This window comes from Furipterus horrens, unplaced genomic scaffold (genome assembly GCF_987537825.1).
Source record: "Furipterus horrens unplaced genomic scaffold, mFurHor1.1.pri manual_scaffold_10, whole genome shotgun sequence".
In the NCBI taxonomy this organism is placed as follows: domain Eukaryota; kingdom Metazoa; phylum Chordata; class Mammalia; order Chiroptera; family Furipteridae; genus Furipterus; species Furipterus horrens.
In genome coordinates, this window is record NW_028327180.1 from 5,322,042 (window position 1) to 5,346,913 (window position 24,872).

At 41.3% G+C, this 24,872-nt stretch overlaps 1 protein-coding gene across 1 annotated transcript in view; it reads left to right on the top strand.

Annotated features, from left to right (window-relative positions):
• INTU (inturned planar cell polarity protein) overlaps nucleotides 1–24,872 on the top strand; it is a 48,062-nt gene that overhangs the window by 4,375 nt on the left and 18,815 nt on the right. Inside the window, exons 2-7 of the mRNA XM_090288501.1 lie at nucleotides 1,443–1,981; nucleotides 8,944–9,029; nucleotides 14,121–14,327; nucleotides 18,524–18,642; nucleotides 20,675–20,764; nucleotides 22,978–23,055. Of these exons, the coding sequence (XP_090144627.1) occupies nucleotides 1,443–1,981; nucleotides 8,944–9,029; nucleotides 14,121–14,327; nucleotides 18,524–18,642; nucleotides 20,675–20,764; nucleotides 22,978–23,055 (1,119 nt within the window). The remainder of the gene's footprint in view (nucleotides 1–1,442; nucleotides 1,982–8,943; nucleotides 9,030–14,120; nucleotides 14,328–18,523; nucleotides 18,643–20,674; nucleotides 20,765–22,977; nucleotides 23,056–24,872) is intronic.

A 24,872-nucleotide genomic window follows, 5' to 3' on the forward strand; every position in this document is an offset into this window, starting at 1 on the left:
ATTGTGTATAATCATGGTGTCTATATCGTGCCATTTAAAATAATGGTACATTGTTATTAAAAAATGTTATGGTGGGGACACAGTTATTTAGATTGTCCCTTCCAAGCAGCGTGCAGTTCTGAAATGCTGATTTCCGAAAGTAGAGGAATGGCTGAAACAACCAATACGAGATTAATACCCTGCGGTAAGCGGTGCGAAGAGCCTCCAGTGATTCCACACACTGGGACCCAGCGAGGGCCAGAGAAATGCTGGTTTTGATATTTGGGGCGAGTTGTGCCTTTTTTCCACCCTTCATGTATAGTTAGAGATTCTGTTCATTCCCAACCACAGATCAGGGCGGTGGTTAGTTTCAGAGTTGAGTAATGGAACGGTGCGTTTTTTGGATTGATTTTCACCGTAGTTAGAGACTTTTAAGTTAAAGGAACGAGAGTTGCTAATACACACTGCAGAAAACCAGGCTGTCTTCTTTCTGACTGAATGATTAGGACACAAATTATACCCTTTCGTGCCAGGATGTTACAGCTCGTGTTTCTAAAAAGACTCTCTCCACTAGTAGTTTTTCCACTCACCAATTTCGCTTTAGAGACTAGCAATTTGAAAAGTAAATGTCCATGACATTGAACAGGGCAGAGTTTGTGATTAGGTGTGTTAATGTAAGATGAGCATTTTTGTTTTTAATGCTTTTTCAGTCATTCTTAATGGCAATAAGTTTATTTCTTTCCGTGGCCTGCTTCCCAGTTAAAAGTGTTTTTTACAAGCACACGATGAATTGTATAATATGTGGTGTACTTTTTCAACTACAATTATTCATAAAAAGGAGTTTTACAGAAATTATAGGCTATAGAAGCGATCATTATTAACTATGAATATAAACTGGTTGTTTTCAGCAACAATTTTTATTCACAATGAGGGAATATTTCTTTTTTGAAAATTTATTATTAAAGCCTATCAATACTGGTCTTTAGTTCATTTTAAAATGACAGCCACGCTGAAAAATTTCTATGCAAATAGTATATTTTTATGTTCAATTACCAAATGGCTCATGGGGGTGGATGTAATGACATAATCAATTACTAATGTAAATTACTGTCCAGTGACATTGTGTAATGTGAATTAACAACCGCACAGGAACTGAACTAAATTTCTTTTAAAAAAATACTTAGATTCTAGAAGGGGACATCTTTTTTTTCTTTTTTTTTTCAGTCACTATGCCTTTTTGGATTCCTTCTCCGAACCCTGTTCTTCAAGGTGCTACAAAAAGCATCCTCCAGAATAAATTACTGGCACTCACAGTAAATTAGAGATAATCAGATTCTAATAAAGAGCTTGTATAGCTCCCACCTCCCTGCCCCCTGCCCCCGCCCTCACTCCTGTGCCAGAGGCATAACTGGTTTTCTTCAGCTCTGCTGCTGTTCAGATGGTCTTTTCTGTTGTTTTCACAGCGGCCTGGAGCCTGAGTGGCTGGACAGTGTGCAGAGAAATGGAGAGCTGTTTTACTTGGAACTGAGTGAGGGCGAAGAAGAAAGCCTCCTTCCTGAGCCGCCTGTGGTGAACCACGTCAGGTTCAGTGAGAATGAGATCATCATTGAAGAAGATGATTACAGAGAAGGAAGAAAGTATGGGCCCAAACTCAAGCGGTTTACCAGAATTTTAAAAAGTAGACATCTTTTGCCCAAGCGTGGCAATAAGAAAAATAGCGATGACAGCGGGCCAGTGTCCATTCTAAAGCATCAGTCCAATCAGAAAGCGGGGGTCACTGTCCAACAGAGGTACAAAGACGTGAACATCTGTGTGAACCCCAAGAAGCTAACGGTCATCAAAGCCAAAGAGCACCTCAAGCTCCTGGAAGTGCTGGTTGGGGTCATCCATCAGACCAAGTGGAGCTGGAGACTAACCAAGAAGCAGGCCGTCGGGGAGAGGCTGGTGGTCCACGGCCTGCTGCCCGGAGGCCCGGCCATGAAGAGCGGTCAGGTGCTGATCGGTAAGAGCCTTTGCGGACTCGCGGTCCTTGTTTGCCGGGACGGACGCGATCACTGATGCCTTGTGAGGGGTGTGATCGAAGCAGGATTAGAGCAGCGTCGGAACGGGTCCCGGGCTGCGTGGTGACGTGTGGGACAGTAGTGAGGTGGTTATGGGCGGCGACCGCCAGGCACGGTGTTCCCAGACCCAGCTGAAGTGCTTCAGTGCCTCGCGCGTGTGCGCTTGCTGAGGCCAGGGAAGAGCGTAACTGATTTTTGAGTTTTAAATGATATAATTTTATGTCATCTTGGTCATATCTGCTGACAAGTAAAAGAAAATAAGTTGATTGTAGAGTGATAATTTAGGGTCGAATGACCTGTATCCAGTACCATGATACAAAAATATATAATTTATGAATAAAAATACTTTAAAATTGTATGTTTGCACTTGAGTGCACTAAGATCTTGGAGTGGTTTTAACTGTTTCACTTGGCGTTTTTAGCAACAGAGGTGTTATCCATAAAGTTCCTTTTTAGGGGACTTGCCATAAAATATCCCACCCATTTGAGGGGGGGAAATAAATTCACAAGTTAATTCTGAATATATATTAAGGTGAGTATTTGGTGTTACTGACACATTTTCTGCTGTTGCATATGTAATGTTTGAGTTAGTAGTAACTTTATAACTTAAAGATAACTTAGACAAATGTGAGAATATATCATTAATAAAGCTTAAAGGTATTAACAGTGTTAAAAGCTGACGGTCTTAAGTTGATCTAGCCTAAGAGATTTAGACAAAGGAACTTCTATTGATGCTTTAGAAACATTTGAAACTACTTTTAAATGAAGTCTGAATTAGACTTCTTTGTTCACTGATGCAACAAATGATTTTTTGAGCACCTGCTAAGTGCCAGGAATACAAAGATGGGTGAGCCGAACCCTCCCGTTACGGAGCTCATGCTGGAGCAGAAGGCGTGGGTCAGGAACGGCTGACCATCTCACGCAGGGTGGCAGGCGCCACGATCGGGGTTTGCAGGGACAACTGTGTGAGCAGGGCAGCTGGGCGAAGTGCGTGTGACGGGGGTTGCAATGAGATCCCCACACTCTCCTCTTGCAGTGACACACTGACGCTCGTCCCGTGGAGGGCTGCGGCCTGCGTGTCTCTCCCCGCCCAGGCCGAGTCTGCGTGGCCCTGGGTGACTTAGGAGGTGGGATCACAAAAGCAAAGGTGATGCAGCTTCTGCCTGGTTTTCTGGGAGGGAGACCAGGCCACGTGAAAAGGCCACAGCAGAGCTCTGTCTGACGGCCCCGGCCACCTGCAGCAGCAGCAGCCAGCAGACATGAGCGAGGACGCCTTCCCGGTGCCTCCAGCCCCAGCCAGGCCGGTGGCAGCGGTATGAGGCGCCCTGCGGGAGAACCTCGGCGGGGCCCAGCGGACCCCGGAACCGGCAGGGACAACTCATGGTAGCTGTTCGTTTCATTTTGAGCCATAGTGACATGTAACACGATACCAGTTTCAGGGGTGCAGCATGGTGACTCGAGATTTGTACATGTGGGGAAGCGACAACCACAGGAAGTCTAGTTCACATCCGTCACCACACGTAGTTAAAAGCCACTGAGTTTTGGGGGGCAATTCATTATGCAGCAATTTCCAGTCTCTCAGATCCTCAACTTCCTTTTTTTGTATTATGATAAGGTTGGGATAAAATATCCTTCAAGTTGGTTCTCTTAGTTCTGTCACAGGAGGCCAGATTCCTGCTTAGGAAATCCCGCCCGGTTGTTGCTGACCGCCGTGAGTTTCGATCCCACGTGATGGGAATTCCCAGCTAATGCATTCTCTACACACTCAGTCCTTCACGTCCATGGGTTCCACGTCCGTGGGTTACACCGCCTCGATGGGGGACATTCCAGAAATTGTTACTTTATTGCTGATGAGTACTGTGTGTTTAGACTATGGTGGTTGTGTCTGTACTGAAAATGTACAGACTTTTTCCTGTCATTATTCCCTAAATAATATAGCATAGCATATTTATACAGCATTTATATTCTATTAGATATTAAAAATAATCTAGAGATGATTTAAAGTATATAGGATGAGGTGTGTAAGTTTATGCAAAAACTGCACCATTTATATCAGGGACTTAGCATCCGCAGATTTTGGTAGTTGTGACAAAGGCAACGTGACCCACCGAGCCTGAAATATTTACTTATCTGACTCTTTATAGAAAAAGTTTGCTGACCACAGACATAAAAGGAGGAAAAACTATGTGCCGGAAATGCTTATGAAACCATTTTTTTAGTAATAATAAGAAGCATGAAAATGTCAAACAAGGGTATTGCTATTTAAATTATAATAAATTATATGTTATTCGACTGTAAAAATTATAATTATAGAAACTTTGTACTAGTACAAAAGTTTTTATTTATTGACAGGCTTAAAAGGATAAACATCTTTAGTACCTCATTTGTATGAATGTAGGTAAAGACTAAAAATAATTTACAAAAATGATCATGGCAATAGTGTTAGGGCCATCACTGATTTTCCCAACATTTCTGCAGGTTTTTTTCTATTTTAATGATAAATAAGAACTGCATTACTTGTCCAGCGTCACCAGGGAGTGGGATGTTTTACAAAGTCAAATGTTTTGAATGACCAGTTACAATGTGTGAGCTGCCGTTATCCAAGAACTTCTAGGAGAGTAGGTTGAGAGGGTCCTTAATTTGTCCTACTTTAGTACTTGCATGTTCTTGATAAGGGATTGATACTCGGACTCAAAAAATATAATAAAAATCATCTCTTAAAACTTAAGAGTTTGTCAGTAAATGCATTAAGTGTAAATGTATGAACTTAAATGTATAAAATGTCTGTATGGTAACTATGTTTCAAAACCCAGGTCCTCTCCCCATTGAGGTCAAATTGGACTTAGTTTATTTCTTTATTTTTTATTATTTGTTTGTTTGTTTGTTTGTTTACTTATTTATTTTTAGAGAGAGGGGAAAGGAGAGAGGGAGAAAATCATCACTCGCGACCCCAACTGGGGATCTGACGTGCAACCTAGTCATGTGCCCTGACTGGGAATCGAACCAGCGACACACTTGGTTTACAGGCCGATGCTCAATCCACTGAGCCACAGCAGCCAGGGCTGGACTTAGTTTAAATGATCGATTTGAATTCACTGTCTGACCCCACCCTACTGTCCCATACCTATTTCTCTGTCCTTCTACCTAGACTGATCTATTTATTTTCCCCAGCGACCACCAAACGTACCTTGTATAAATAACCGTCTCTGTTCTGTAAACACTCGTGGCCCCTGACTCTCAGCTGGTGCTTGGCCAGCCTTGCTCTATGTTGCTACCTGGCGTAGTCATTGTTAATTGCTGCTATGACAGATCACCACAAACTGAGTGGTGTAAGATGGTATCCATGCACCATCTGGCAGCTCTGGAAATGAGAAATCTAAAACGGTTGTTGCTGCACAAAACAAGTGCCCCCAGGGCTGCATTCCCTGCAGAGAGCCCACAGGGAATCCCTTCCCTGGGCCAGCTTCCAGAGGCCACTTGCATTCCTTGTCTTGCCCTTTTCTTCCTGCATCTTCAGAGCCAGCCTGTAGCATCCTCGTTTCTCTTTCTCCCTGGCCCTCCTGGCTCTGTCCTATAAAGACCTGCACTCGGGCTCACCTGGGTCTTCTCCCTGCCTGAAGGTCCTTAACCTAACTCCGTACATCTGCGGTCTCTATTGCCACTGGAAGGGACATTCACAGCTTGCAATGTGGCTGTCTTTGGAGGACAGTTACTCTGCCTACCACAGTGGGTTGGTGTTTTTTGTGGCTTTTGTTTGTTTGGGTGAGACCTATTCTTTCTTTTTCCTACATTCACATGTAGTGTGTTTCACAAGTAATTTCTTGAACGGTATATTTGTTTAGATAGTATAATGGGGCAGGAAACAAGTAGAGCAGGAAACGGGTTTTGGCATATTTTCACAGCCCACGGTGCCTGGTGTAGTGACCCTTCAGTACACGTTTGTTGTTTGATACGAAGCAGATGCTGAGAAATGGATAGGTTTTCTCACACAATTAACTTTACATTGAGGAATTGATTTAAGCACTGTGATAAACTGATCTCACCTCTCTATGCTGTATTTGATTCCTGGCTATCTCTCGATAAATTTTTCTCCTTATTTCTACCCATCAATAATCCCTAGACCATCTCTTATTTAACAGTTTCAGCCAATGCACGTTCCTTTCAGCCTCTGAAACGGGACAGTGTGCACCAGTGACTCCCCGGTACCTGCTGAGGACGAGCGTTCCTCCGGTGCAGCCGCCGGCCGCTGGATGGGCCACCCAGGGGGCCTGCCTTGTCTGCGTCGCCCACGGAGCTGCTCAGGGAAACTCAGGGAAGCCAGTCTCTGGGGGGACAAGAAGGGGCTGTAACACTGCTTCTACAGAGACAGAATTTTCCACTAAACATTCTGAAATATTTTACTCCACTTGCTCTAAAAGTTATTTTCACATCTTTTATGATGATACATGTCTCCTACTTTTAAAGGGTTCGTAGAGGCGACACTTCCAGGTGACAGTCCCTAAAGCACTCAACTATAGGTCTCTATTCACTAGGGTTTGGAGAAAAAAAGCCATTGGGAACATCATCCAATGGGGTTTTGGTTTCAAGGAGCAAGTTTTAAATGGTGTCACCACGTAGGTGTTCTGTTCATCTTATGGACAATGGAACCCATGGATCGAATGGTCCAGAAGTGTTCTGTTTTGCATCAACACTCCAATATCCTTCATTGTTTCTTTTCTTAAAAAAAAAAAAAAAAAAAAGACAAGAAAATACCTACAGCTATAAATAATTGATATAGTACACTTACTTAATCTATATTTTTAAAAAATGGGTGGTATATTGCTTCAACCCCAGGCTGAACTGAAGTTGGGAGTTTATTTTAGTTTGCAAGTTCTTACTTTTAAGAAGAGTGGCCAGTCTGCTCAGGGGGCTGCGGTAGTTGCCCATCATCGTGACTCAGTGCCCACACCTGCAGAGCTGCAGACTGAAGAGCTGGAACCCGGCGCAGGCCGTTGAAAGCCACCACGGCGATGGCCTACAAAGTCCGCCTGCTCACGCTGCACTTACCCCCTTCCCCGTGCGCTAGAGTGTCAGGGAGACCAAGACGGGTAGGCAGAGAGGGAGGGATGGCAGAAGCTAAAGGGACAGCGTTTTCACCTGTTCCCCAACCCTCATTCCCAGGACAACGTGAAGAGGGCCAGGTGACACCTATGCAGGTACCTGTAGTGAGTTGCAGTAAAGGGAGAGGAACTTTGACCTTAAGGAACATGAATCTTCTATAAAGAACAATTATTGATAATAAGATATTGAGGGAAACACCATCCTTATTATGCTGTACATTGAACAAACGACTTTTGCTCTGGAGGGAGACACTATATCTCTGTCATCTAAGGCTGTTCACTATACAAGGGGAGACCCCCCCAAAAAACAATTTATTTATAAAAAATTGTGTATTTATTCTTACATGTTTAAACTTTGGTCACCTTCAAAGTCCTCTCCATTTGATGCAATATATCTATCACAATGTTTTTTTCCACTTCTCAGAACAGTGTTTGAACTTGTTGATTTTGATGCCTTTTAGTGCTTCTGCCAATTTTGGTTTCATTTCTGCCACACTGGCAAAATGTTTCCCTCTGAGGACTCTTTTCATCTGGGGAAACAAAAAAAAGTCACTGGGGTGAGATCCGGTGAATAGGGAGAGTAGGGCTCAGGGCTCATAAATCACCCGACGTGAAATGGGCAAATGCAGTGAAAGAGTCTTAAAAATAAAATTCACTGAAGCCGAACGCAGCCTCTCACAACACCACCAGCTGGTGCACTAATACAAATGGGTTCCTAGAACACTCGCCTAATGGGAAAAGCCTGGACTACAAGAGGCCCACCATCCAGAAGGTAATTCCATGTTTTTTTGGGTCCCCCTCGTGCAAACATCCTTGGAAAAATAATCCAGAACAAAGACTTTCAGTGCCTTGGGTTGCAAGGTGTACAAAACACGAGGGACCAGTGGCAAGTTGTCTGTCAACACTTTTATCCACGTACATGTTTATTATCCATCTTCCCCAAAGGGTATTAAGCTCCATGAAGAGATTTTTCTCTGTTTAATTCAGTTCTCTATCTGCAGTGCCTGGCATACAGTAGGTGCTCAATAAATATTTGTTGGATGAACTGATGAATGGATGGGTGTGAATTATTCGATCAGTTTCCTAATGATACATTTATGTTGAGAAGTAACCTTGTTATGTATATATTTCTATTACTATGGCTTACTGATATTTTGATATTACCTTTAATTATGTTGTGAATGTAAATTTCCATCTTGAGACTGATCTTTATTATATCAAAGCCCCCAAATTTATAAACCTACACATTTAAGGAAAAGCTATGGCAAAGGAGATTTTTACCAAAATATGCTATGGATTTTGATATGGTGGGGCCTTTGAAACAGAGCTCTGTGTAGACACAGACCCATAACCATGAATAATACCACAGCATACTGAGTTGTGATGTACCACATGGATGTAATTAAAGTTTCAGCTGAGGTTTTTTCTGTGGGTGAAAGTGGTCACATTCAGTTTTGTTACGGGCAAACACTTGGTTTATGCTGCAAATTTTCCATTTGTAGTTTGGGCTTACATAATTCTCCCAATTGTGTCAAATATCAGAATAGTCATCTCTTTAAATATTCATAGGGTGCATTCAGTCACGGTGCAGTCTCAGGCTGTGTCACAGGTTAAGCAGCAGTGGAGTGGGGGGTTTGCGCTGCCACTAATGAGCCTGACAACCCTGGACTAGCCCCTGAATGTCTGCGCCGTATTTTCCCCTGTACTTTGAAGAGGTTGGAATAAGTGTCTTTTACTGTTCCAATGCTTGATCTTTTTGGTGTTTGGATATTCACACAGCTATCCTCTGTTGTTATTCTTTTTCAGGTGATGTCCTTGTTGCTGTGAATGATGTTGATGTGACCTCTGAGAACATAGAGAGAGTTCTGTCTTGCATTCCTGGACCTATGCAGGTAGGGACGCTCTTTGTCCTGGTCTCATGATGAATTACATAAAATAAGTGCCTCTTGCGTCATTTGCTTTTTTTAAGATTCTGGAAATTATCATGTTTAACAGGTGAGTTCTACTTCCATACTTGGGTATTTAAAACATTTTAGATCTTAACATTTTTCGCTTTTGGAGATTGTTCTTGAAAGAGAATAGAACACCCTGCCCGGTGCGGCTCAGTGGGTTGGGTGTCATCCCACAAAGCAAGAGGTCGTTGGCTTGATTCCCAGTCAGGGCACATGCCTGGGTTGCAGGTTCAATCCCTGGTTGGGGTTCATATGAAAGGCACCTGATCAATGTTTCTCTGTCTTGCATTGATGTTTCTCTCCGTCTCTTTCTCCCTCCCTTCCCCTTGCTCTAAAAATGAATAAATATTTTTAAGAAAGAGTGAGAGAATAGGATCTACAAATAAAATTCATCCTAAGTAAAGCAGGAACAAGAACAATAATAAAAACATATAATGACCAGCTTGCCATTATAACTACCATATATGGTCATGAAAATCCAGTTCCTAGAAAAGTCACTTTAAACAGTTATGGAACTTTCTATTTTCTGACTTACTGAAATCATTATTGCTATCAAGTTTTTATCTTTGGTTTTATTTACTTAAAAAACCATACTATTTTCTTGATTTTTCTGTTATCTAGTTTAGCCATACTCCTCAGCTTTTGTTTAGCTACTTAATGAATTACTTTTCATCCCTTGCAGGTAAAAATAAATCTCTTTCATAAGTTATTTTGCTCCTCCAAGCATTGATGTTCTGTATCAGAGATGACATTTGCAGGTCATTCTGTGTATTTTGAAAGGGCTGTGTCTCCTGTTTAAGAATGTTCTGCCCTTGTTGACATCAGGATCCACGTTCTCTCTTGAGGGGCAAGGAGGACGGTGTGCTTCGGGCGGGTTAGACTACAGTAGGTAGTGAGAGGATGGAGTGGTTTGGGGACTGAGCAGGGTGGACAGAATCCCCGGTAAGTCAGAATCCGATCTGCATCTGCTCTGGGATTCTGACATAATGGGACCCATGATGAAATTCCTTTTCTAAGAAATAAGATTTCACTATGTTCATTGCCTTCTGTTAAATTAGTCTCTCTCTCTCTGTCTCAGTCTCTGTCTCTCTCTCTCTCTCTGTCAATTTAGCTATCTTTGGAAATGTAAAATTAAAAGTCTAGCAGATTTGCATTTTAGGAATGCACTGCTCTGGATGGGACCCCGCAGGTTGGGAAACCAGGGGGTCGGTCTGCTTCAGAGCAGTCCAGGACAGAGCTGATCAAGGCTGAGGTGAGGTGCTGGCAAGAGGAGGAGATTACATTTAAGACATGTGGGGAGTGAAGAGGATAGTTGTCCCCGCAGGACAGAGCGGAGTCCGAGAGGCCTTCCAGGTTTGGTCTTGAGTACGTAATTCCGTGAGATTGCCCCAAAGAGCAGCGGATCAAGGGGAGAGAATATGCTTGTGAAATGGGGTGAGTCGGAGGTGGAAGTAGAGAAAAGGAAAAGGAAAGCAACAAGTACTTGGAAGTGATAAGTCACAGAGGACACGTCCTCAAACCTGAGGAAAGGCTCATCTTCCCCTGACGTGGGGGACAAGGAGGAGAGACAGGGTGGGCAAACTGCACAAATCAGACCATTCAGAGGGAGACAGGAGACAAGTAACCATGACAATGGTCACAGGGTAGGGTCCATGGAAGAAAAACAGGAAGCTCCTTTTGTAAGGAGCTTCATATAAATTATCTTGTAGTAGGTGTTTTCATCAGAAGCTTACTATGAATTATATTAGATGTTCCTGTAAAACACAGAATATCCTAATACTTATATATATCAACCGCCTTTTCAAAAACAGCACTCACCTCCTAATGTAGTTACCTGTATCACCCTTCGTTAATGTATCAAGGCAGCCCGGTTTCCTGACAGTCATGGCCCCCAGCAGGTAAGCTTTTTCACAATGTCTTGCTGAAGTGTGCTTACGTTGAATTACAGAGCAAATTTTACTCAAGTCAGAAGAGTGGTGGCTAAAATAGCTCCTTAGAGAATTTTAACGGTGGGCCCTGTGGTGTGTGCGTGGGAGTGAGTCTTTGTCGTGGCGGGGAGGCCCTCGGCTGGGCGCCGCGTGTAACATTAAGGCCGGCTTTCCGGCGTCGCGTTCGTGCCGGAGCCCAGCTGACCGGTCCCCAGTCTTAGGTGGCGGAGGCTGCCGGAAGTAAAAGCGGCGAGCGGTCATTTGAGGTCTACCAGTCATTTCCTTTTGCCGGCTCCGGGGAATCACGCCCGTCTTTAGGCCTTTCTGCTGGAATCTCAGCTGCAAAGGAGCCCTTCCTGCCCTGGGGCGCACGGCTCTCCCCGAGGACGTCTCTCTCCTGCTTCCCCGCGAGCACCACGGAGCCAGCCTGTCTCTGTGGCGCCTGCTTCCCCGGCTGCCGCTCCTCTCCTGCTCCCTGCAGTCAGGCTTCTCCCTCCTGCCCCGGCCCAGTGCCGCTGTCCTGTCCCGAAGTCTGCACTCAGGGTTCCCCCAAATTCTAAATGTCTCACGTTTCCAAGGAACCCCCTCAAAGGCTCCCATTTACTTGCTTTGGGACACTCCGAGGTCCTTATTCTCAGATGAAAGAGCGCCCCTGACCAGCAGGCCGTTCACGTCCTCAGAGCCTTTGCAGGGGGTTTGTACCCATGCTTACGCTCATGTTTATACTCACGCACGCATGTGTGGAGCCTCACCCACGGGACAGGTGCCGCCCTCAGAAAACAGCCTTTCAGGCCATATGACACTCACGTGTTGCTTGTGTGGGTCAAAACTGCATACCAAACGCTGTTTTTCACATCCTAGATCATTTCTAAAATAGTGTCTCTTAAGCTCTTCCTCACCTTAACCATATATTAATTTCCATCAGATAAATCTTGATAGCTCTCATGTAGGATCTGTAATTTTTTATATGTATTTTTTTAGTTAAATACCCCTCCCAAATACACTAATTTTATTTTCAGCCATTTTTTGATACAGTGTTCTAATACCAAGATGCACTTCTCAATATCAGGTTTACAGAAACAAAAAGAAATTAATAAAGTTTGATCTTTTCCATTTGGGATGATGGTAAATGTTTTATAAAGGATCCCATCAGGCCTCAGAAAAACTTCCTGAGGCACTCCCCCCATCTGACTCGCCATACAATGACTGCTAACGGTGACCTAGTTTATCTTTATTCTGAATGTATACATATTGATGAATTTCAACCTCCTGTCTCTTTTCTGCTTGTTACTAAAATGAACTCTGAGTCTCACTTTAGAAAAGACGCTTCTTTAACTTGAGTCCCTTTAGGCAGGCACAGGTAACAGTGGCCCTGAAATGCCACAGACAGATGCAGACAGCAGAATTGAGCACCATCAGAAATAGTCACTCCTTGCCACCAGGAAATAGGACATTACATATTTTCATTCATTTTATTCATTGGGGCAGATTTATTTTACAGTATAACATAAATAATGGATGGGCTGGTGGGATTATGAATGAATTTTAAAAATAATATTAACATTTTAAATAAAAATATATAAAGCTCATTATTAAAAAGTTACTAATATGTTAGTATTTATCATACATTTAAAGTTGGCCTTGAAAATGATACCTCTTATAATGAAGTTATAAAAATAGGGATTATTACTCTCGATAATAATTTTTAGATATTTTATCCACAAATGCAACTTACTGCATATAATTTTATCTGTTTTTAAATATTGACCATAATTTTATCTAAAACCCCCTGCATGACAAAAAAAATTATATATACTTAATTGTATGATGTGATTTTTTAAAAAGTATATAGTATATTTAATATACATATGTTGACCGGACTTTTTTCTCTTTTTTTAAGACTTATTTATTTTTAGAGAGAGGGGAAGGGAAGGAGAAAGAGAGGGAGAGAAACATCAATGTGTGGTTGCCTTTCACATGTCCCCAACTGGGGACCTGGCCTGCAACCCAGGCATGTGCCCTAACTGGGAATCAGCGACCCTTTGGTTCCCAGGCCAGCATTCAATCTACTGAACCATACCAGCTAGGGCCAGACGTTTTTCTTGATAAGCATGAATTATTTTTTGACTTTTAAAATTTAATCTAATTTTAAAATAGTCATTGCATTTTAATGTTTAGATTTAAAATTTAATGGATTGTTACAGTCAGACTGTCCCGTTTTACTGATCTGTATTCTGGTCAGGTTTTAAACATTAGGAATACTTTGTGCCTCTTATAATGATGTCCTTGCTACACAATATTAAGCATATTTAAAACTTCTTTCAGTCTAGTGAACCTCTTTTAGTTATGATACACACTGGTGTTTTGAAATGAGTGAGTTATCTTTGGCCAGTGGGCATCTAGACACATATCTCCTTTTTCAAGGAAAGGTAATTGAGGAGTGGAAGCTCCCTTCCAGCCACTGGACTAGGGCCATATCCTGGACGCTCACCAAGCTGGTTTGACATCAGGCCATGAAATGAAAGCTGTCCTGGTAAAACTGACAGATAATCTTTCTTAGGGCCATGGCCCAGGATCCAGCACAGTGCCTGTTTTTTACTGTCCTTAAAGGGGGTCCAACAGAAGAATGTTTAAGCGTCACCTCGCTTGAAAGGAGCACTAATTCTGGTTGGACGAGGTGGCTTTTAATCTCCGCCTTCGCTTTCCCCAGATGAGTCAGTGCCAACAGGTGTATAACACAGTGTTAGTCTTCCTTACGCTGTCGGGGTGCACTAATGTTTGTGTTTCTGGAGCACTTCTTGTTCTTGTTGTCAGTACTTAGACTACAATGGTTACGTTTAAACAAATGAATCTTTGTACAGAGAATGACACGCTCTTGTTCAGCGGATATCTGTGATAACGTGCGGTGGGCACTGCACTCAGAGCCCGAGGTACCGTCACAAACAGAGCACGTGGTCCCTGCCACCGGGAGCCCGCGCTGTAGCCTGACGCCTCTGCGTGCGGAGCGTCCCCAAGTGCATGTGCATGTACAGGGCCTCCTCTGCAGAATCTACAGCTCATTTCCCCTTGTTGGAACATCAACACATTGTTTTAATGTTTAAAGGTGAAACTGACCTTTGAAAATGCATACGCTGTGAAAAAGGAAGCAACTCAACCAAAAGAGAAAAAGCCACAGTTGAACACAGAAGGTGATTTAGTCAAACTTCTCTGGGGAGGAGAGGATGAAGGCGTGGAGCAGAACGCGCTCAACACCCCTCACGTCGCTATGTTTCTCACCCTGGAGCTGGACTCCGAGACATCGAAGGAGGAGGTGAGTGTCTTCTCAAAAGTGCAAGGGAACCCAGAATGGCCTGTGTCGTCCTCCAAGCGAAGAACAAGTGATTTCTCAGTCATTCTGTGTCTTTGTGTTTTGAGTATGACTCTTGCTTCTAACTGACAAGCTCAGTGAGTCCATTTGTAGAGGTCTGTGAAATACTTGAATTTGCTTCTGCCATCTTCTTCAAAAATTCTAACTGAACTGATATTTCCATGATATTTTTCGTACCTTTTGGTTGCTTATATCATTCTTGTTGTATACTCTATTTCTGTTTTTTGTGATTACTCTTAAAACTTGATTGTATTTGTCTTAACACATTTCAAAGTTAAACACTATCTTCACCCCTTTTCAAAAGGCCTTCGGTATGCCTTGACTTCAGTCATCCCCTTCTTCACCCACATGCTATTGTCATCAATATTTTAGTGCCATCAAATTGAGCATAAGTATACTATTATTACTACTAACGATTATTATATTTTATACTTTATAAAACATATCAATTATATATTGTAAAACTCATGTTTCACACATACTTCCTGGAGATGAACCTTCTTTAAGTTTTCATATATGCTTACAATTTCTTTACTCACCGTTCTTTTTACATCTCAGACTGTCCTTACTTGATCATTTTTTATTTTTTCCCAAAATATATATTTTAGGAATTTCTTTTTAGTGAAAGTGTGTTTGTGATAAAGTGTCTTTGTTGTCTGTCTGTCGATGTGTTTTTCACCCCTTCTTGAGAAGTAGCTTTATAATTCTATATTGTATTAGTCAGAATAGGCCAGTCACTACTAACACCCCTCATGTCTCCGTGGCTTAACATAATGGAAGTTATTTTTCTCATTTCAATGTGAATGTTGCTGGCCATGTGGTTCAGTAGTTCGAGCCCTTCATCTAGTGGTTCCACTATTCCCAAGAATTCCTGAGTCCTCTGTCATATCTTTTGCCTCCAGTTGGCCATGGTGAGAAGAGGGAAAGCGTGTCGTGACATATGGCACATTTCAGAGGCCTGACTTAAAAGTAGCACCATCCCTTCTGCTCATGTCCCAGTGCCTAGAACTAGTTATATGGTCTCTCCTACTGCAAGGAGCTAAGAAATGTAATCTTCCTGTGTGGCCAGGAAGAAGATGACATCAAGACATGGTCTTGCTTATGCTAACCAGGTAGAGTGATTTTCTCTGATCTGTTTAAAGATAGTATTCCTTTGTCTTCTGACTCCCATGACTGCTGGTAAGAGGTCTACTGTCAGTCATTCCTCTGTAAGGAATGTCTTTTATTTTCTTTGTTCAGTTTCTTGATTCTGCTGTGTCTATACAGCTTTTTAATCTCTCTACTGTGTTTTCTATTTAAATAGCCACAATTTTGTTTTTAGAAGTTTCTTAAAATCTGCAACGCTATTCCTGGCAGTCTCATCACTTGCTCATCTTCATGAATCTATATTTCTCTAAGCATTTCATACAGAGTTCTCTGCTCTGAATCTGCCCATCCCACTATCTCCAAGTCCTGAGGGGACCCTGACTTGTGGGGGCTTGCCTTCTTATGTCCTTGGAGATCACTGACTAAACTTACTGCTTGATTTTATCTTTGGGAGTCCTGTGTTTCTAAACTGGGAATGTGTTCATCCAGAGAGAATTTGCTGCTTCTGCTTCTGCCCCTGCCCTGGGGCACTTCAGCGTTACCCAAGGATCTGGCTTTGACACACTGGTCTCAGGCTTAGCTCACCTACTGAGCCACTAGCTCATGCTCTCAGTGTCCCGAGGAAAGCTACTACAGGACAACCCTGCCTGTCTTTCTGCCCCCGACTCACCGCTCCCAGCTGAGGCCCCAGCATGCTTTGCAGTGTGGGAGAAGGGGTGTGGCAGGCGGGGAGAGGTGTCCTTGGGAACCTCTAGTTCTTCGTAGCCAGCAGTTCAAGCATTATGTTTTGGTCATGGATCTAGTTGCTTTATAGCACAAAGGTCTGTCAACGCATCTATTTTACCATAATGCTTGGAGCAAAGTGGGTTCTAAAAAGTTTTTACCTAATTTACATTTATTTGTTTTTGAAATCCTTTCCGTCTGGACTCCCAGTGCCAAAGCCATTTCATCCAAGGGGTGGATGTCCTTGCGTTGCTTCTTCAGATATCAAAATTTAGTAACATGGAAAAGAAGGGCTTTACTTGTTTGTAATTTTATTACTTTTCTGTGTTCTGAAATGCCCAGAGACCTAGAGTTCATCATTCTAATTTCCTCCATGTATGATTAGTCCTTCAAGCATATGTTGGATAAAATGCAACAGCTTTCTGGGGCGGGGGCACCCTGACGCTTTCGAGACTGTCTTAGGGGAGGGACTGCCGAGCCTTTTGTCCCCTGGCCTTTCTTTCCATGGGAAAGTGTAGACGTTTCTCAGACGAACAGGTTGCTGTCTGTTGACAGCCCTGTATCAACAGTGGGATCAGGAGAGGCTTTTTATTCTCGCTGAATAGAGCAGACGCTGCTGCTAACAAGTGCCGCAAAATGCAGCTCATTAAAGCCGCCAGGGATTGGGGAGCTGGCTGGGCCTTTGGCGGCTTCCCGGGCCAGTCGCCGCGGGCAGTGGGGATAGAGGTTTTCTCAAAGGACCTCTTTTATTTGTAGGACTTATTTTACAATAAAATGTCATCGGGTCATTTTGTTTTCCTGTGAGTTACATATTTAAGAAAAACTTGTTTTCTTTGAGTTACGTGATTTGGAAACTTTACCAAAAAACAAAAACAAAAACAAAACCCAAAGGAAATATGGTTACTTGTTTCAAGTAACGTTTGTCATTTGGCTAAAGGCAACAAGTTTATTTACCAGCCAAGTTTTAAATGCATTAAGTAGACATAACAGATCTTAACTGACGTTTGACTTAATTTCTAGAGGTAAAGCGTTCAGAAATACTGCGAGAAGCTTTGAGCTGTTAGGCCGCGTGTATTTGGCCAACATACTCCGTAGCACTTTGCATATATTGAATGCGCTTACTACTAAGCATAAAGAGCATGTGTGTACAGTTTATGTTTATTTATGTTTTTCCTAATGCAGAAGTTGCCAAGACATACATACCATGTCACGTAATTGTTTCTTGTAAAAGGAGACCAAAGCGAGGCGTAGGGAGAAGACGTCCTTGGAAACACTCCGAGAGATAAAGAGCCAAGATCTGACGATATTTTAGGAGTCTGGGCTTTTACAGTGGCTGTATTACTATTCACGGACAGTGCCATTAGACTGTGTTAGTGGAAGCTACTCTGAATTCTCCAGGCTTCTGTCTGGGAGTCTTTGCTTTACCTGCTTTTTGTCTGCCTCGTAAGGAAGTGGCACGTTGCTCTAAGGAACAGCAAAGGGGTGAGGCACAGAACGACCCCTCCCTCTGTGGAAGGGCACCTCCAAATTCTGAAATGCGTCCTTTTGTTAAAACTGCGTGTTTCCTAGGAACATGCTCTTCTTGAAAATATGATAGAAAAGTAGTAAGCATTTTGTGAATCATCTTATAGATCTAGAATTTTCCATAATTTGCAAAGTTCTGTCTTTTAAAGGTTTTTCTCATATTAATTAGTAGTGGGCAAACCCTTTCAAATTTAAGACAGATACAGTTTTGTAATATCATAATACTTCTTTCTCCCTATCTGCACTACTCTGTGCTCTCACTTTTTAATTTCAGTGTTGTCTTGGGTTTAAATAAAGATTTAGTAATTTAATGAATTCACCAAAAATGACAGAAATTATCTTTTTAACGTCAGTATGAAAGTAATTAAATTTAAAGAGTCCTAAAAATTGCATGTGGTATCTATGTAGATACTGGCTACAGGGGGGTAAAAATATCTGTATAATGAGATATAATAAAATGTTAGTATAGAATTTATTGTAAAGGACATTAAAGTTTAAAACATTGTCTGAAATCAGCTGAAATTATTCCAGTTAATTAGTGTCCTACTCAGTATATATTTTGGTATCATGACCAACTCTGATAGTCTCCAACTTATTTTCAAATGTAATATTTTAAATGGGAGGTAATGTACTAAAATTCCAGGCATATTTCTCTTATGTTTGAATAAAACTCCCACTAAAGCTGAGAGGGTTCTTTCTGTTGCTGTTGTTCTTTTCTTAATACAAAATCTAAACTTGCCGTGACAATAAATAAGGGCTGGGAAATCTGGGGAGTGTGATCATTTTTGTTTGTTTTCATTTAACAGCAGGAAATTCTTTATCATTATCCAGTATCGGATGCATCTCAGAAACTTAAAAGTGTGAGAGGGATATTTCTCACACTGTGTGACATGCTGGAAAACCTAACTGGGACACAGGTTACTAGGTAATAATGGACTTTTATTTAGCTTCAATTCTTTGTCTTTCAGGTTCTTTACCTTGACTCTGACAAAATGCTAAGTATCTATTACACAAATATACTTCTTATCTATAATGCAGATTTATCTGCAGATACTTTGTTTCTCACCTAAGTTATTTCTGCCAGTCATCTGTTTGAAGAGCAGGTTCTCAATACCACTGTAGAGCTGGGTGTGTGGCACATTTTAAATCACGAAGCTGGACCAGTGACCTCTACTTTAGAATTTATTTCATGAAGGTGATAGATATCTCTTAAGCATGGCATTATGATGAGCTGGGCTTTTTCATGTTTTTATCTTGATTGTTAACTTTCTGGGTGGATAATACTTTTGTGGTTGGTAAGAATGACTAAATGCTTATTTGTTTTCATATAGTTCTTACAGCAATGACAGAAAAGTACAGAACACACTTTGGAGGCATATGCAGAATGCAGTATCATCTGCGCAAGTTTTTCAGTGCTGAGCAAGGCTGAAGTCAAATAATTTTTGGAAAAATAAAATATATCATATCATCAGTTATACAGCAAAATAGCCCATTCCACGTTGATTTATGCTGCCCTGACTGTGAAATGCCATAGTTAACTTCTAGGAAGAGGGGGCTCAAAGCCCTTAAGTTATGTTTAGGGGTTGCTTTCTCTTTCCATAAAGTGAATTTTTGAAATATAAACCATTTTCTTTAATATTCCAACAATATTTGACTTTACAAAAAAGTTTATCTCAAATTGTAAGAGCCATAAAATACTGATAAAATGTCAAGTTGGATTTTCTAGGCTTTAACTTTTCTTCATTCATCTTTCTGATACCTCTATAGTTTTTTTAAAAGTAGGATCTGCAAGACAACAGAAAGAAAAATTTCTTTGTACTTCTAAACAGAAGTCATGTTTAGCTGTGGGACTTTTAATATAGTGTGTACATGGAAAATATTTCAGAGAAGGAAAACTCTGACTCCAAAAAACCTCCGCTGCCTTGTGGCATACCTCTTCAGGGGAAAGGCTAAGGGAGTAAACCCCGACAGAAAATCCGGAGCCGGAGTCCCTAAGGCGGTTTGACATTGTAGTCAACACCGGCAACTCCTGCGGCGCACCTGAAGCCAAGCTGTATTGACTCCGTCTTTCCCTTGGACCCTTCAGCTGCGAAGAGAGGGGGGGTCTGCTGCATGGGCAACAGCAGACCCTCCATATCACCCTGCCCAGGCTCTGTAGCTTCAGCGTCATCGCAAGATGTCGATTCAACACGGGAGGAGACAGATACGATGTCACTCCCGAGTCGGACTGCACAGCCATTCTCGGCGGTGCAGATAGACTCTTAAGAAGCTACACCATCGTCTCTCGAGACGGACGGCTGCCGACGACGACATGGAAAATATTAATTTCCAAGACACTAGTGACTGAGGTTCCATTTAGTGTATACATTTGCATTCATAAAATCATGCTGCAAGACTGCTTTTATTTTTAAACAGTCTTATTGAAATGTAGTTCATATTTCATACAGTTCAGTGGTTTTGTACATCCTCAGATATGTGCAGCCACCCAGAGTCAATTTTAGAACATTTTGATCACCTCAGAAAGAAACCCTGAGCCCGTTAGCTGTCGGCCCACCGACCCGACCCCACGCCCTAGACCCCCGCTCGGCTGCGTCCCGTCTCTGTAGATCCCCCTGTTCTGGGCATTTGAGGGAATGGAATCATCATATGTGGTTATTTGTCACTTCTCTCACTTAGCATAATGTTTTCAAGGTGCAGGGTTCCTTTCTAATCTTTTTTTTTTTTTTTTCTGTAATGGGTCTACTTTATTTTTAGTTTTTGTGGGTTTTTAAAAAAATATTTCAGAATATAATTTTGTTGTCATACAATTCCTTGGCAGTTAGGAATATGCCAAGAAATATGCTTATTAAGCATACAGTTCTTAAATCATACCATATGTAATATTTTCTGAATGACTATAATTTTATAACATTTAAAGATATTCTAACTTTATTTTGACTTTTATTTTTTTTTCTCAGCTCATCCCTTCTTTTAAATGGGAAACAAATTCACGTGGCTTATTGGAAAGAATCTGACAAGTTATTGTTAATTGGCCTGCCCTCTGAAGAGTAAGTTGAAATTTTTATTTACCTTAAGTCATTTCTCAAATACTGCTCACAAAGTCTGTCTCATTAAAATTACATTTTCGTCACATGGCAAACTCCTTGAACAGCTTTATGATTCAAAGGTCGTTGTACTAGTATGAAAGCTACGAGTGTCCTGTGATAACAGTTCAGAAAAGGGCCAGGAGAGCCCATGGGACCAGTTGGTAAAGGTAGGAGCTGTCCATCACTTTTCTCTGTGACATGGCCAGGACAGGTAACTGACAGGTGAGCTTGTCCTCTGATCAAACTTTGGACGATACCATGATTACGATTTTGCATGTTTTTAACTATTGAGATTTTGAAGTATGGTCAGCAAAAAGGTGTTTTGACCTCAACTTGAGAACCTTTGACAAAATAAGGAATACTTAACCCTAAAGTGACTTCTCCAATAGTACATCTTATTGTATTATCATGGTCTCCTTTTTAACTTGTTTGAAACTGTTTCTTAAATATATCTTTCTTATTTTAATGGTTTTAGGTAAGAGCATGGATGATATTGATAATGATCTGACCATGAACCTAGGCACTGCATTATGTACTTTACATTCATTAATCTCATTTAATCTTCAAAATCAGCTCCAAATGGACTTAATGACTGCTGACCCCATTTTATAAATAAGGAAAGTAAAATGAAGAGAAGGTTAAGTAACTTGCCAGAGGTCACATAATCGGCAAAAAGCAGAATTGGAAATGTAACAAGAGTCTGTCTGAAGTCCGTCACTTCCCTGAAGTGTTAGCACATGAAAAGCTGGGGAAGGGAGGCAGGACTCTGGAGAACAGTCCCGAAGAGATGGGTTTAACTAGTGGTGAACTAGTCTATGTCCCTGTTCAGTGACTTGTAAAACTTGTAATTTAGACATTTGCCCACTTTAAGAAGTAACTGGGCAACTTCTGTAAACTATTATATGCATTCTAGTTCGCCCTGTTGGTCCTCGAACCATCATATATTGTAATCAAACATAAAATGAATACTATAGCATGTAACTGACACAACTTTTAAAAGAGCCCCATTTTGGACAAATTTTTCCGTCAATCTGAACACGAATATGACTATTTCCTAACTACTAATGACTTTGTTAATCAGACTTCTTTGATTACATAACAGTGTAATAGTTATCCTGATATAACAAATTAACCCAAAACTTAGGGACTTAACACAGTAAACATTTATGATCTTATAGGTATTTTTGTGGGCAAGGAATCCGTGAGCCACTTGGCTGGGTGGCTCTGGCGAAGGCTGTCTCTTGCAGCTGCAATCAAATGTGAGCCACGCATGTGGCCTGCAGGTGGCCGCAGCTCCTGGCCACTTGCACCTCTCCCCTGAGCTGCTATCCTCACAACATGTCGGCGGGCTTACCCCAAAGCAAGATCATAAACAGAGAAAGAGGGGGAAGCTGCAAGACCTGTTATGACTTAGTTGTAGAATAGGTGCTCTATCATTTCCACTGTTTACTATGAAAGTGACTTACCGAGTCCAGCCCACACTCAAAGGGAGGGAATTCATTCCGTATCTTGTCGGGGACGAGTATCAATTTCTGGCTGTGTTTTAACACCACAAACAGGAACTCCACCGTAGACTACAGTGAGAAATATCAAAAGGATATGTTTTGAAGGTGACTTTAGTTTTCAACAGAGATATGATCAATCATAAATGTAGGGTTCACAACTTTTAACATGAAGGGATCATGATGCTATGACATACACTAGATGGTGGCCGTCTTTAAACAGCTGATGTGTCTTTTTCTGTCTGAAGGGGACTGTAGTTGTCCCTTGCTATACCCAAGGGATTGCTTCTAGGACCCCTCATGAATCCATGGATATTCAGTTCCTTAAATGACATAGCACAGGACCCTTCCAGGAGACTGCCTGAAGCCAATGGGCTGGATTATGAAAAGCTGGGTTGTTTTGCAAGCAGGGGCTTACAAGAATTGTAGAACATCCATAATAAGGTACTTTAGGATGCAGTGGCAGGGGAAAACATTTGTCTTTAGACTTCTGTAGTAGCCCAAAGGCAAGAGAAGAACAAAATGCAATGGCAGGTAAAGGTAGCACAGGCAATTGGAGAGGCAAGGCCCAGCTAAGGAACTGAGCAGAGGCTATAAATTTGATCTATTTCTTTTAGATATGTATCATTTGGTTGTATTATAAATAAACAAAGTTGTTTATGCCTTTTTCAGAGTTCCTCTTTCTCAGCTAAGGAATATGATAGAAGATGTTGTCAAAACCTTAAAATTTATGTATGGTTCTTTAGATAGGTAAGTATGTCTTTGAACTGAACCTCAAGTTTTAAGTGTATGACTAAATCATCTTTCGCACTCAGCTGCTATTTCTTGTTTGGCAAGTTAGTTGTTTGAGATTCCCACCCCCTCCTCTTTCTTATTTCACAGGTCTATGCAGTTTTTCATTCGATCCCTTGCTTTTTCTTTTTTGGTCTCATATGTTACTTTAGTGAAGTATAACCACAGTTATATTCTGATTGTGATAGATTTCTGTAGGGGCAAATGTAAGAACATTTGCATAACAGATGATTTAATTTTTTTTTGCATGTTTTCCTCTAATTATAAGACTATTGTAAAATTCACTATTCTAAAATGTGATACTTCTTCTAAAAACCATTTAAGTAAAAAGTATACACAATTAAAACAAAGACACAATACAGAAGGTATTAACTATTTAGTTTCCTGTGTATCCTTCCATATATTTTCTATATATATGAATATACATACTCTTTTTCACATATGGGCTCATACTATACATATTTTTCTGCCTCTTGCTTTTTTAACCTTACAACATAATGTGATGCATCTTTCTTGACCTGAAGAAGGATATTTGAGGTTAACTGTTCAACATTTCAACACATAAAATTATGGATGGAAAATACATTCTTCTCTTTGTGGGATTTTGTAAGTCCCAGTCCTTCAGGGAGCTAAAATGATACCTGTGCCTTTAGAGCCTTAAAGATATATCAACATATGAATCTAAAGACAGTTTCTATATTTTTCCAAACCACAGTGGTATCAGCTCTCTGTTTACCTATGTGGATCTTTGTTGTCTCTGTTCTCAAAGCAGCCATCAGGAATTTTCTGTGGTTGCGCCATCTGGGAACATTGTCTGGTTTGCTGTGTTCTCCTCCAAGAGCTGCTTAGGTGACGTGCTCCTCTCAAACCCAATTACTTACTTATTAGCATTTTCCAAATGTGTGAATGACAAAAGGCCAGGCAGCCGCAAACAGGGCTTTTACCTTTTACTAATAAGGACATTTTTAGCTGTTGAAGTGTGAAGATGTGGTTATAAACTATAGACAAGCAAACCTTACTACGTTTTTGCCCTAATTGAAGCTTTGTGTGTGCATAAAACAAGAGATAATCAAAGAATAAATTCCCGCAATGAATTCTATTACACAGATTTCAATGGAGTAGGTTGGGGGCAGAGCTTCCACCGATTTGGAAGTATCTCCAAGTTGGCAGCAAATTTAACCAGTTTCCTCTTGTTCAAGTGAGAATTTGAAAGGCAAATGAAGCAATAAATGTGAAGATACATTGAGTTCTTAAAACCAAAAAGCCATGGGGATCCAGTATGTTGTTAATAGCCATTTTGCAATAACTTCCTAATAACAAGGTTTTTCTTATGACCTCTGAAAGATGTGAAAGGCCCGCTGCGCCACAGAAAACTGATCATACGTTAACAGAGTCCGGTGCTGTGATCAGAGTCAGGGTCACGGTTTCCCTCACCGCTCCAAGCCTGCCCGTCAGCAAGTCCGCAGCGGCCCATCCCCATTTCTCTCCGTCCTCACTACTACCCGGTCTGCCGCAGCCCTCTCTCACTGCTGCCGTAAACTCCCAACTCGTTCCCTGGCCTCCTTCCTTGCCACTTAAATTTCTTTTAAGTTTGACTTACTGAATTTATTGGGGTGACATTGGTTTATAAAACTAGATGGATTTCAGTTATAAAATTCTATAATACGTCATCTGTATATTGTATTGTGTACTGTGTATTCACCACCCCAAGTTAATTAAGTCCACTTAATTTTCAAATGCAGTTAGAGTGATTGTTTTTAGTAATTTAATGGTGT